The sequence below is a fragment of the Hibiscus syriacus genome, unplaced genomic scaffold, assembly GCF_006381635.1.
Source record: "Hibiscus syriacus cultivar Baekdansim isolate YM2019G1 unplaced genomic scaffold, ASM638163v2 tig00117002_pilon, whole genome shotgun sequence".
Taxonomy (NCBI): Eukaryota; Viridiplantae; Streptophyta; class Magnoliopsida; order Malvales; family Malvaceae; genus Hibiscus; species Hibiscus syriacus.
This window is the reverse complement of record NW_024063518.1, coordinates 327,383-340,732: the sequence shown is the minus strand read 5'-3', so window position 1 is coordinate 340,732 and position 13,350 is coordinate 327,383. Positions and strand designations below refer to the sequence as shown.

The 13,350-nt window shown below is 34.7% G+C and overlaps 2 protein-coding genes across 2 annotated transcripts; one reads left to right on the top strand and one right to left on the bottom strand.

The window, feature by feature from the left end:
• Nucleotides 1-665: 665 nt before the first annotated feature.
• On the top strand, nt 666-8,932 carry LOC120194844 (1-acylglycerol-3-phosphate O-acyltransferase Pnpla3-like). The gene is made up of 8 exons (XM_039197027.1): nt 666-671; nt 888-1,412; nt 1,698-1,841; nt 1,967-2,039; nt 7,565-7,670; nt 7,749-7,845; nt 8,355-8,450; nt 8,529-8,932. The coding sequence occupies exons 1-8, from the start codon at nt 666-668 to the stop codon at nt 8,682-8,684; spliced, it is 1,203 nt and encodes a 400-aa protein (XP_039052958.1). The 3' UTR covers nt 8,685-8,932.
• Nucleotides 8,933-9,440: 508 nt separating this feature from the next.
• LOC120194843 lies at nt 9,441-10,148 on the bottom strand. Its single transcript, XM_039197026.1, has 2 exons — nt 9,740-10,148; nt 9,441-9,604 (listed from the first exon to the last, which is right to left on the bottom strand). Exons 1-2 carry the CDS (start codon nt 10,146-10,148, stop codon nt 9,441-9,443), a joined length of 573 nt encoding a protein of 190 aa, XP_039052957.1.
• Between the last annotated feature and the right edge of the window lie 3,202 nt (nt 10,149-13,350).

Here is a 13,350-nt window from a genome sequence, read left to right as displayed (position 1 = left end):
TTTCAACTTAATAAAATTACTTTATTTAAATTATACATATATTACGAACAATAAAATAATTATATTTAATAAAAATTTGATAAAATAATAATATTTTAACATATAATAATATTAAATTAAAAATAATATCAATAATTGTATTACCAAAAATATTTTAAATAATTAGTTAACAAAATGATACTCATATATCTTATACATTTTTAAAGTTAGTTTAAAAATTAAATTTTTATATGATATTTATATTATTTAAATTTAAATATATTTAATTTTATATGTAATGTTAATCGAGTTAAAGTCATCATTTATATATTCTACACATAATATACAGAGCTAATAAGAGTATTGTTTAACCACTATTAAGTTGTTGTAACAGTAAAATATATACTCTCTGTCTTATTAAATATATTCACTGTTGACTTTTTTTAATCAAATTTTTTAACTTTAAATTATTATTATTATGAATTTATTATTGATAAAAATATGAAAAAAATATATTTTAAAAACTTTAAATCAAGTAGTTTCTAAATATATATTTTATAAAATTTAATTATTTAAATATTAAAAATAATCATAATTAAAATTTAAAAATTTTAATTGTTTAAAAATTAATAACAAACACATTTAATAATACGAAAAGAATAAAATAAAAAAATCTCGAGTTCGGAATGAGGGTAATAAACAAAGAATATGTAAAAGGCTTAAAAGTGGAATGAATGGGTAGACTATTTAAGAAGAGAACAAGTGGTTAACTACAGTTGGATTGCGTGGTTGTAAGGAGTAATAAATATTGTAAATAAATACGTGTGAAATTGAATTGTTTAAGCCTACATTTTAAGTATTTTCTACGTTGTTCTTCAATTAATGGTATGGGGAAACAGAGCCATTAGTTGTCGACTTGTTTCAATTTTTTTCTCATCGATTCCTTCAATGGTTTGTCTTTTAATTTTCCACGGCTTGCCTTGCCACTCTGGCCTCAGCCGTGGGTTCGCCCTTTCCCCTCTCCCACACACGCCCTCGTTCCCTCCGTCAACTACTCCAAAAACAACAATAACTTCACAGCTCCACCTTCAGAAGATAAAAATGAAAACGATTCTTCAGAAAAAGTGTCTTTAGCCGCAGCCACGGGGAAATTTTTTTTGGGAATTGCATCGAGATTCATCAAGAGCAGTCCGGGTTATGAAGATTCAACAATCCCTGATTCTCGCAGATCCAGGAAGAGGGAGAGGATTGGGGCAGTGATGGAGAATGAGATAGAACCAGATGTGATATGGGAACAAAGAGTCAAGGATATTGAAGCCGAGAAAGAAGGAAGAGTGATTACAAGCCCTGGGTTTAGCTTTTCTGGTGGTGGCTTCTTGCTTCCTTACCATCTTGGAGTTGCCCAGTTTCTCATTGAAAAGGGTTACATAAAGGTTTAATCTTTTCTCCCTTTACGAAAATTGCTTCTTTGATTGTTCATCACTTCAGTTTGAAGAATCTTTAGCTTAACCATATAAAGTTTAGTATTAAATTATGTTGCGCTTTGGAAACAGCCACTGTTGGCGTCTATATGAAAGGAGAATACGAATTTAAATGGGTCCAGTTTAGATATGGAGTACAGCTTTCACCTTAGAAAGGGCTTTGGAAAGTTTGGATTTTAGGCAAATACACTCTTGAGTTACTGACAATAGTGGCACTCTTTTTCCACACTGACACAGGAGACAACACCCTTGGCTGGTACATCTGCTGGTGCCATAGTATCCGCGGTGATTGCTTCTGGAGCTACAATGGATGAAGCCCTAAAAGTTGGTAAAATCCTGGGTAATGATTGCCGGCTTAATGGGACTGCATTCCGTCTTGGGGTATGTGTAGGCATAGCGTAATGTTTTTTTTGGCCATTTGCTTAATATCTCACTGAAGAATTCATATTTCTTCATCAGCTTCTGATCAAGTTTTATGTTAACTTATCCTTTTCTAAAATCGACAGGCTGCTCTTCGAGATCTTCTTGCTGAGCATCTACCTGATGACACTCATACCAAGTCCAATGGGAGGGTTCGTGGTGAGTAATTGAGTATGATAATTTGAATACAAACTAGAGACTTTATGCATGTTATTTTAAATGAGGAGTACACACAGCTGACGATTAATTTACTTTGAAACATATGACAAAATAATATTTATCATCCTACAATCGGAATCTTTGAATCATGCATTAGATCATGAACACATTTAGACTTATGGAATTTGGATCAAGTTGGTAATAAGAGAAAGTAGATAGGCCTTATTGGGATGGTAACGTGCAAAATTGTTCAGATCATAATGTTAGAGAGATGCCTGCTAAAGTTTACGTTGCATTTTAAAATACCGAAGTGGCTACAAACCCATTATGAGTGGTCTGGACCCAGATATTGGTTAAAAATTCTGTTCTGCTGCAGATAATATTAATGATCCAGCTGGGAATGAAGATGGTATGGGGTCTGTTAAAGTGGTTAAGGTGGTAAGTTCATCAGGTGGTTCACAGCCTCGGTCTGCAAGTTCTGCGAAGTCTGGCCCGGTTCGCAGGAAGTTAGTTAGGAGTTTCAAGAGGTTTTACTGCAGGTCTAAGAGAAGAAAGTTGTGGATTAAAGACGTGCAGGCTTGTAAGAAGGGTTCTCGAGGGGAGTCCAGTAAGGAGTTAAGTAGGGCTGCAAGTTCTAAGGGTGGTAATTCTGAAATTCCAGTAGTTGCTGGTTTGTCAGAAAGGGACAATGATGGCCCAAGGATGAGGAGTCTTAATAGGAGATTTAGAAGATCACTCTTTAGGGAAGCTGTGGAACATGCCAGTGTGTCCACATTATCCTCATCAGCTTTTCCTGTGCTGTTGGACGAAGCTGTTGCTACATGGGAAATCAGTAAGATTCTGGGTGTTTCCTTCAAGGAAGGGAAGGATGCTTTTTTACAAAAGATTATGGACTTGGAAAAAGGCTCGAGTGCGGTCAGCTGAGGTCGGGGGCAATTCATAGGATTTTCTGGGTTTGTCATATAAGTTTAGAATGCAAAGGCTTATTATTTTGTCGTGGAACGTTAGGGGGTTGGGTAAAAAAAGAAAAGCAGAGAGCTGTTCAGAAATTAGTTTCTAAGAAAAAACCATCTTTCCTTTTTCTTCAAGAAACAAAACTTGAGAATTTACCATTTGCTTTTTTAAGAAGGAGTGGACTGAATAAGTTGCAAGGTTTTGTTGTGTCTCCAGCAGAAGGTTCTTCAGGAGGTATTTTTAGTTGTTGGGATGAGACTGTTTTTGTGTTAGAAGAGCATCATATTCATAAGAGGTTTTTAGCAGTGTTTGGGAAATTTAAGTCCAGCCAACTTAAATGTGGGTTTATTAACGTCTATGGTCCTTCTGTGGAAGAAGAGAAGGCAGGTTTTTTTGAAGAACTGGGACTATTCATTAATGGTTCCAATGTCCCTTTGTGTGTGGGAGGAGATTTCAATGCCTACTTAACAGAAGATGAGAAGGATGATATGGCTCAAAATAGGAACTCGATGGAAATTTTTAGGCTTTTTATTCAGCAATCGGGACTTATTGATTTGCCTTTAATAGGGGGGGAAATTTACATGGAGCAGCAATCGGGATGTTCCAACTGTTGTTAAACTGGATAGGTTCCTGGTTAATGTCAGTTTCTCAGAAGAATTTTGCTGTATCAACCAATTTTTACTGCCAAAGTCCATCTCGGATCATAATGCTATTGTTCTTGAGAGTGGGGATGATTATTGGGGGAAGAGGCCTTTCAGATTTTTCAATTATTTATTGTCTGAGGATGGTTTTGAAGAGAAGGTTGTTGAGTCTATTAAGGAGTTTAAGGAGGAGAAGAAAAAATCTGGAATTTTGAGCATTCTAAGGAATACAAAGTCAGCCATTAAGAGCTGGTCTGGGGATAGGAAACAGTTTCCACGGCTGGATATTGCTGCTCTGGAAGATAAAATTCAACAGTTTGAATTAAGTTTGCAGCAAAATCAGAGTGCCAATGTAGATGTCAATGCGGCAGAGTTGAGGAAAATGAGAAATGAACTGTGGAGACTTTATAGAGTTGAGGAGCAAATTTGGTTTCAAAATTCAAGAGAAAAGTGGGTGAAAGATGGAGACCGGAACTCTAATTTTTTTCACACAAGTGCTTCCATTAGGAGGAGGATGAATTATATGAATGCACTTCACGTTGAGGGTAAAATTATCAAAGATCCGGTTATTAAGTCTACTATTAGAGAACATTTTTTTAAAGCTTTTAATCATCGTTCTACCTTGGAAGTGGAGGATATTAATTTGAATTTTTCAAGAATTTCTCTGGAGCAGAGTCTGTTGCTAGAGAAGGAGTTTACGGAAGAAGAGATTTGGGATACCATAAACTCGTGTGATAGTAACAAAGCTCCTGGGCCGGATGGGTTGAATATGGGTTTTTTCAAAAAATTATGGCCTTACTTGAAGAGGGATATTCTTAAGTTTTTCCATAATTTCTTTTTGGGGAAGGAGTGGGAGAATGGCATTAATCATTCTTTCATTACCTTAATCCCGAAGGGTTCTAATATTGGGGGTTTGGATGATTTCAGACCTATTTCTCTCGTAGGAGGGATGTATAAGATTCTTTCCAAGTGTTTGTCGAGAAGATTGAGAGGTTGCATCAAGGATATTATCAGTGACTCACAATTTGCTTTTATTCCGGGTCGACAAATTTTGGATTGTTCTTTTATTGCTAATGAAGGTATCGACTTATGGAGGAAGAAAGGTTTGAAGGCTTGTGTCTTTAAGGTGGATTTTAAGAAGGCCTATGATACGGTAAATTGGGACATTCTCTTTAAAGTTTTGGATAAAATGGGCTTCGGATCAAAATGGTGTAGCTGGATTCGGATGTGTGTCTCTACTGCTTCGATGTCAGTGCTGGTTAATGGTGTTCCTACGGATGAATTTTTGTTGTCTAGAGGTCTTAGACAGGGATGTTCCCTCTCCCCATTGCTGTTCAATCTTGTTGGCGAATTGCTTAATCTTCTGATTATCCAAGCAGTCCAGTCAGGCCTGTTTTGCGGCCTGACAATTGGCAAAGACGAGAATGTTGTAAATTTGTCTCATCTGCAATTTGCAGATGATCTCATCATCTTCTGCAATGCATCGAAGACTCAGATTCTTAATGTTAAGAGGGTTCTTCGAGTTTTTGAAGTTATGTCAGGCCTTAAATTGAATCTCACTAAGAGTAAATTATTTGGGATTAATGTTACTGAGGAATTGGTTACTCAGTGGGCTAATGCTATAGGTTGTTTAGTAGGTCATTTCCCGTCGGAATATTTGGGGCTTCCTCTTGGTGCTAAGCGAAATTCTCAGCAGATGTGGGATCCGATAGTGCAGAAGTTTTACAACAAATTAACAGGTTGGAAGGCTAAGACTCTGTCTATGGCAGGCAGATTGGTTTTATTAAAGGCAGTTTTGTGTTCTTTACCAACCTACTATATGTCCTTGTTCAAGATTGCTGTTTCGGTATATGATAAACTCAATGCTATCATGGCTAGATTTTTATGGGGAGGAGGGGTTGAGGTCAAAAAAATTCATTGGGTTAATTGGTCAACAGTTTGCTCTGATAAACGGGTGGGTGGTCTTGGTGTTGTGGATCTTAATTATATGAATAGAGCTCTACTTGGGAAATGGAGTTGGAGGTTTGCTAATGACTGCGATTCAGTGTGGAAAAAGGTAATTTGCAGTAAATATAATTTGGATTCTAGTTCTTTGTCGATCAATGAAAAACTACCTACTAATGCTTCTTGGATCTGGAAATCGATGGTCAATAACCATTTCAATGAGGATCACTTTGGAACTAAGTTTCGAAGTTTGTTTAATATTAAGGCGGGGAATGGTGGGAGTATCAGATTTTGGTTTGATCGTTGGGCGCTTGATTCCCCTCTTAAAGTGGTTTTCCAAAGATTGTTTGCTCTTTCGATAAACAAAAATGGGAAGCTTAATGAGTTTGGGGAGTTTCGGTCTTCAGGTTGGGTTTGGCATTTTCAATTGAGAAGGAATTTAAGTGAATGGGAATTGGATTAGTTTGCTGAGTTAATGGCTGTAATCCATAACTTCACTCTTTATAATGAGATGCCAGATGGTATGGTTTGGAGAGGGAATGGGGAAGGAATTTTTTTTGTTAATTCGTGTTTGAAGTCTTGTTGTCCTGTTTTGACAGCAGATCCTTTTTGGATGAAGCACATTTGGAGGGGTTTGGTGCCTCCTAGAGTGGAGATCTTCATGTGGCAGGTGGTGTATCAAAGGTTGCCAGTTAAACTTGAATTACAGAAGAGAGGAGTTTCAGCAATTGTTGATGTTGCTTGTCCATTATGTAAGAAGGTGGATGAATCCTCTTCTCATTTATTTTTAACTTGCTCGGTCGCGTGGTCTGTTTGGAATAATTTTTTGAGATTTTGGGGAGTTTGTTCAGTGTTACAAGCTGATGCTAAAAGTTTCTTGTTAGCTTGGGGAGATTTGGTGCCTAATTTTATAATCTGGACTTTCATTCCGGGAGTGGTGTTTTGGACAATCTGGAAATGTAGGAATGCGATTGTGTTTGATAAGGGGAGTTTAGATCAGATTGATTTGTTCTTCATGGCAAGATGTAGGCTGGCTGCATGGTTCTTAGCTGTCTATAAGGAGACGTCTATTCTAAAGGACTGTCTTATTTGTGATCCTTCGCTTGGGGATTGTTGCGCTATTTCTAGATCTTCAATCATTAAAATCAAGGCCTGGACTCGGCCTCCAAAGGGTTATATTAAATTGAATGTGGATGCAGCTGTTACTGCAGATTGGAGGAAAAGTGGAGTTGGGGGAATTCTAAGAATGGAGAATGGCTCGGTGGTGGGTTCTTTTCAAGAGGCTTCTGGTCCGGGTCCTCCCATTTTGATAGAGCTTATGGCAATTAAGAAGGGCTTGATTTTCTTTGCTTCAATCCAGCGGCGTTTTGAGGATCGCTTGATTGTTGAATCCGATAGTAAAGTTGCGGTGGATTGGATCAAGAACTATGATAGATGTCCCAATGTATATGTAGACCTTGTGTACGAAATTATTACTAAGTTAAGAGGTTTGGGAGGCATCATTCAATGGGTTGCTAGGTCAGCTAATGTTGAGGCTGATGCCTTAGCAAAGGCTGGTATTGGCTAGCTGTTTAGCCTTTTGGTTATGTTTGGGTCTGTTATTTTTTTACTATGGGTTGGTGTGTATAGGGAGTCTATATGATTGTTCCCTAAGTATTATGTAATTTATGTGTTTTAATGAATTAGAAGGCACTCTTTTCCTCCTTCCGCTGATTAAGGAGCATTTTATGATCCATCAATCATGAAGGGGGTTTTTAACGAGGCCTGCCATTCCTATAAAAAAAAAAACAAGGTGAAGGAGAGGTGTCCCAATAGCTTCAGTTTTCTTTACATGATTCACCATTCTCCTTTCCAAGATAAATTCTCTCTTTAATGTCTGACATTCTTTATAAGGAGATTTGCATAACATGGATGTCTGAATTTGACTTGCCAAGCTCCACCACTTTGAAATGTTAACATTCCTTTTATTCGCAACTATTATGTCAGTTGCTATAACTCAGATACTGTGGAGGCCTAGGGGTTTACTTGTGGATCAATTTGATTCTAAAGAAGATCTAATCAATGCAGTGGTTGCGTCTTCCTTCATTCCCGGGTAATTGATTTAGTTACAGTTCTGTATTCAAACGCTTGCTATAAAGTTACCTGAACCCAATACAACATGTCTTTGCAGGTATGCTGCTCCTCGCCCAGCAACAATTTTTCGGAATCGTCTATGCGTTGATGGGGGTTTGACATTATTTATGCCCCCAACATCTGCTTCTAAAACGGTATTTTCTTGAGAACATTTAGAGCTGAACTTGTCTCCAAAATGTCTGGGAAACTACTTGTCCTAAGATATTCTATGTTTAATGGATACTGGTCTGAAACAAGGATATCATAAACGGGTTTGAATTGAATTGCAAGGTTGCAAAGTGTCACTTTGATATAGAGTATCACTTCAATAATATTTGTGTTTTCAAGAGTTACTGAAATATTTTGTAGCTGTAGAATACAAAACTAGGATTCAGTGAAACCTGTTTTAAGATCCGTATATCGCATTCTCCGTGGTTATTGCTAAGATTTGAAAATAGTTGTATGATAATGCACTGTTTTTTTTAATTAGTGGTTAAGTTTTATAGGGACAGATTAGCTTAAATTTATCTCTAGTGTTATTGCTCTTATTTATCTAATTTTTCTTATCACTGGACCTAAAATCAAGCAATGATGAAAAAAATGGTTACTCAAACTTACTCCTAATGGTGATACCGTGCTATGGTTGCTGATGTTGTCTTTGCAGGTCCGAGTTTGTGCTTTTCCAGCCAGTTGGTTCAGATTGCAAGGAATCGAGATTAGTCCAGACTGCAACCCTGAGAACAGGGCTACCAGAAGAGAGGTAATCCCATAGATATGCAAATGTTAATTGTTTTGCTCTAGTATAAGCCAATGAATCCTTGTTGACAATCACTCTTAGCTTTTGAAATGGGCTAGGGAGCCGGGAGAAGATGAAATTTTTGATAGGCTCTTTCAGATGGGATATCTTGATGCAGCTGTATGGGGAGAGCAGAACCCAGTCGAGGTCATTGTTGCCGATGAAAGTCCCCTCGTCGAGAATGGTTCTGAAAAGTAAATGCTTACATGGTCCTTAATGTGTATGGATTATGTATAGCATCTCAGGGGTATCTCACAACCCCGGAAATTATGAGAGTCGAATCTTGTTTGGGGCGATCGATCAAGCATGGCTAAAAGCCGATATTAAGCGATTTTATAAGGTATGAAATTTTGAAACGACCATAAGATGTCGTAGGTACTTTAAGTGGCAAAGAAAGGAATTGGAATGTAGTAATTAGGATCTGAATATAAATTTATTCATCCCAATTCATGGATTTGTTTGTATAACATGCGCCTATTCACTCTTCCTTTAAAAATACTAACTTCATAATGCCTCTTAATCCATTCTTTTATTCAACCTCACTTGACGCATAAAAAATCATACTAATTCCATGATGTTTTATTTTGGCCTTAATAATGTAAGGTAAACTACATGTCTCGTACCCTTGGTTTTAAAATGCGAGATGCGCTTTGATGCGTTTAGTGTCCCGAGAGCCGATGCGTGATGCGCGATGTGTGATGCGCTCGCATCATGAACTCGATGTGCTAATTTTCACAAAAAAAAATACTTTTGAACTAATTTTATACCCTGTAAATACTTATATATAAAAAATACATCAATTAATACCAAAAGTAGTTTAATAATACTTCATAAATGTTAAATAACATAATAGACAAGTACGCTTAGGAAAATCAAAACAATCAAAAGACAAATCAACAATAGCTCCCACTTCCCTTCCCCCACATAGTTTTCCAAACTTTCTATAGTCACAAACTAAATGTCTCCAAGATCCTCATCATCAAACCCGAGCACGTCTCCATCTCCCTCATCATCATCAGTCACTCCAATGTCTTCCTCTATCTCATCTTCATCAACAAGAGCGGGTCTTTTTCCTTTATCATTTCTTGATGGGCCGACTCCATCATAGAACCACCGTGCTATATATTTACAAATTTTTTCCCTCAACTCTTTTTGAACCGTGACATTGATAGTTTGTTGCTTCCCTCATTTTCCAACTTTTCCTCCTTTGACAACTTCTTCGGGATTAGGAGCGAAGAACTTATCTATAGGACCTTTTTGTCTTGGCTTTTTCCTTTGAGACATTTTCGTACTATCCCCTTGCACTTCAACATAATCATCATCTTCATCAAGATCATAGTCACTATAGTCGAATCTTCTTGAGTAAGTTGAGTTCATCTTTTTTTCTATGGTTTCCATTTCTTTTTTTTTTTGCATGAAAGACCTCACCTCTTCCTTTACATGCTCTGGACAGTTTGGGCAACTAGTAACATCCGACAAACCACCAATGAAATGCCATTTCATTCGATACACACCACCCTTCACTACTTTAGGACAAAAATGGCAACGGAAATTGTTTCTGTTGCTAGGCTCTTGCGTATAATATTTCATAGCTGGATTAGTTGATTTGTTGGTTGTGTTTGTATTTGAACCCGTTGAGGTAGCACTAGGAGTTAGTTCCATACTAAAAATCACAAAAAACAACTTGTTTTAGTACATATAAAAGCTTAAACAAGTAGCAAGTAGCAAAACAATCACACACCCCAGCAACAAAAAGAAACAGTTCTTCGCTAAACCTTCAGTAAAATCAATTTAAAGCTATTGCGGCATTAAAGCTTCTTGATTTAGTTTTTTCAGTAAAATCATAGGACATAAAAACAGTTCATTCATTTAAGCAACAAAAAACAACTTGTTTATGTTTCTAAAAGCTAAAAGCTTTTGCAAATAAAAGCTATTGCAACAAAAAGAACTTATCTATAGGACGTAAAAACAGTTCATTCATTTAAGCAACAAAAAACAACTTGTTTATGTTTCTAAAAGCTAAAAGCTTTTGCAACTAAAAGCTATTGCAACAAAAAGAACTTATCTATAGGACGTAAAAACAGTTCATTCATTTAAGCAACAAAAAACAACTTGTTTTAGTACACATAAGAACTTAGGGATGAAAAAAATAGCAGCAGCCTCTTGTCAAGTCTATTGCGAGTGGCAGGGATGAAAAGAAACAGTAAAATCGAGGATAAATGTAAAAAAAAAATTGAGACTTACCTTCAAGTTTCTTTAATGGTAGCACTCAGCAGACATATCTTCAATAGTAGGGGGGAAAGCTCGATGGAGGAAAGTAGCAACCAGGTGACATTTTATTAGAGATTTATGTCAATTGAATATGGGCTTTTTAAGCCCATTCCAACAATTAAGTTAGAAACATAAACTAGTCCAACTAAAAGCCTAAAAAAAATCTTATTAAACGCATCGGCCCGCATCAGCCGCATCAGATCGCATCAGACCACATTATGTACCTCCTACCGCATCAGGCTGCCCGATACGCTTTGACCATCGCAACGGTCGCATCACGCATCAGGCGCGCCTGATGCGCGCTTTTTTAAACCAAGCTCGTACCTAAACTATTATATTTATTCTGTTTTGGTACTTAAATTTTATTTTTTTTCAAAATTATGTTTAATGTTTAGTTTAGGTTTTAGTTTGGTACCCGTTATTAAAAGCTTAATGAAACTTTTTTATGGGTAAATTAAAACATTCATCACTTAACTATATTCTATTTTATTTTGCTCACTAAATTTAAATTTTTTGATTTAACTAAGCTTTCAAATAGTTTATGTTTTAATCATTCTAATTTATTTTATTAATATTTTTATGACATGATATTTTTAATATTATTTTGCTAATATATAATTAAAATAAAATAAATAAATTTAAATTATACTCAAAACTAAAAGTGATGAGTCAATCGAACCAATAAAATGGTCAAGATGGGGTGAATTGGCAATTAAAAAGTTGATGAAAGCTTTTTGTAAGAAAATGAAAAATTAGCACAATCAATTTTAAAGTGATTCAACTTTCTCAATGAAATCTAAATCCATCACATTAGCTTCCACACTAAAGATTTCAATAAATTCATTAATTTGTTCAAATCTTTTAGGATAAGATGTTACCTCACAACACACTTATACTTATATCTCAAAGTCTTAAGTGTACAACCCTTCTCAAGAAGAAATTACAAATAACAAACTTTGGGGAAAAAAAATCCTTTACAAGGAGTGTGTTTGCACAATTTAGAACAAATAGAACACTTGAGAGAATAAAACAAAGAAGTACACAAGTATTCATGAAAAGCAAAAAGAATATTTTAGAACGTTAACTTGAATTTGGCTCTATTGATTACTTTGGCTTTCTTTGTGATCTCTTGTCTTCAAATACGACTTAAAATCTTGTTTTTATACTTACTCATTAAATTTCAGTCGTATGGGTAGTTGTGAGAGTTAATAGAGAAGTTGGGAGAAGTTTTCCTACAATAAATGTTGCCTAAACGCTTGGAGTATCGGTACTCGGGCTTGAAGTATCGATACTACTTACATTAATTACAAAATATAGTTATCAAAAAATAGGGGTATCAGTACTAATCAATGGAGAATCAATACTATTGTTATAAGTGGTATCGATACCAATCGAGTGTCGGTACCAAAATTGTATATTGAAATTTGGGATCTTTTAAAAACATAAGAGTAGTATTAGTACTATCATCTAGAGTATCCATACTACTGTTATAAGTAGTATTGGTACTGAAAGGATATTGATACCAAATTTACTTATTGTTTTTTCAAAACAAAAGGAGTATTAGTACTGCATTGAGCAGTATCGATACTAGTATGTATTTTTAAGCTTTTAGCATCTATAATGCTTTGATATCACATGAACAATATTCATCCCTAACGTTTAGTTTTTGTTTCATTTTAGTACCCCATCATCAAAATTTTAATGGAACTTTTCCACGTGACATTTTTCATGGGTAAATTACATTATTCATCCCTTAACTATCTTTTCACTCCTATTTTGGCCATTAAAGTTTAGAAATTTTCAATTTAAATATACAACTTTCAAATTGCTCATGTTTTAATTACTCTAATTTATTTTATTAATAATATTTTCTGAAATTATATTTTTTATTATTTTATTAATATACAATTTAAACTAAAAAAAATTAAATTTGAAAGTTAGCATAATTAAATTAGGAGTAATTTAAAAGTTAAGTAATTAAATTAAAAATATTAAACTTCAATTAGAAAATAGAAATGAGAAAATAGTTAAGAGATGAATGATGTAATATTCCCACAAAAAGTGCCAAGTTGTAACAGTTCCGTTAAGTTTTTAACGGCAGAGTACTAAAATGAAACAAAAACTAAACGTTGGGTATGATTTTAAAAAAAATAAAAATTTAAGTACTAAAACGGACCAAAACTGATAAATTAAGTACTAAATGTATAATTTACCCTAAAAATAATAACTATTTAAAATAAATAATATACATTTTATCTTTGTTCAAATAAGTCATATGAGTGCTCAAAAAATAACTAAGGAAAATAATTTATTATAAATTTATATACAATATATATATATATATATATATATATATATATATATATTGAATAAAATTACTAGTTTTATTAAAAGAAAAATATCCAAAATTATAATAAATGTTCACGATTATAATAGTAAATTAAACATAGAATTACAATATTTTCTTATAACAATTACCACAAGAAGCTATCTACTTAAGATTATACAAGAACCATATAAGGAAAAAGATTAAAAATCCAATCAAAATACTCAAACAAATATAGATACGAATAGATTTAATCGCATTCATAAA

Excerpts from the sequence above, each read along its gene's own strand:
- LOC120194844 (XM_039197027.1), top strand. Across the intron at positions 1,413-1,697 it reads TTGAAAAGGGTTACATAAAG|GAGACAACACCCTTGGCTGG; the intron begins GTTTAATCTTTT and ends ACACTGACACAG. Across the intron at positions 7,846-8,354 it reads CAACATCTGCTTCTAAAACG|GTCCGAGTTTGTGCTTTTCC; the intron begins GTATTTTCTTGA and ends TTGTCTTTGCAG.
- LOC120194843 (XM_039197026.1), bottom strand. The coding sequence starts at position 10,148 with ATGGAACTAACTCCTAGTGCTACCTCAACGGGTTCAAATACAAACACA. Across the intron at positions 9,605-9,739 it reads GAAAAAGCCAAGACAAAAAG|CACGGTGGTTCTATGATGGA; the intron begins GTCCTATAGATA and ends GTAAATATATAG.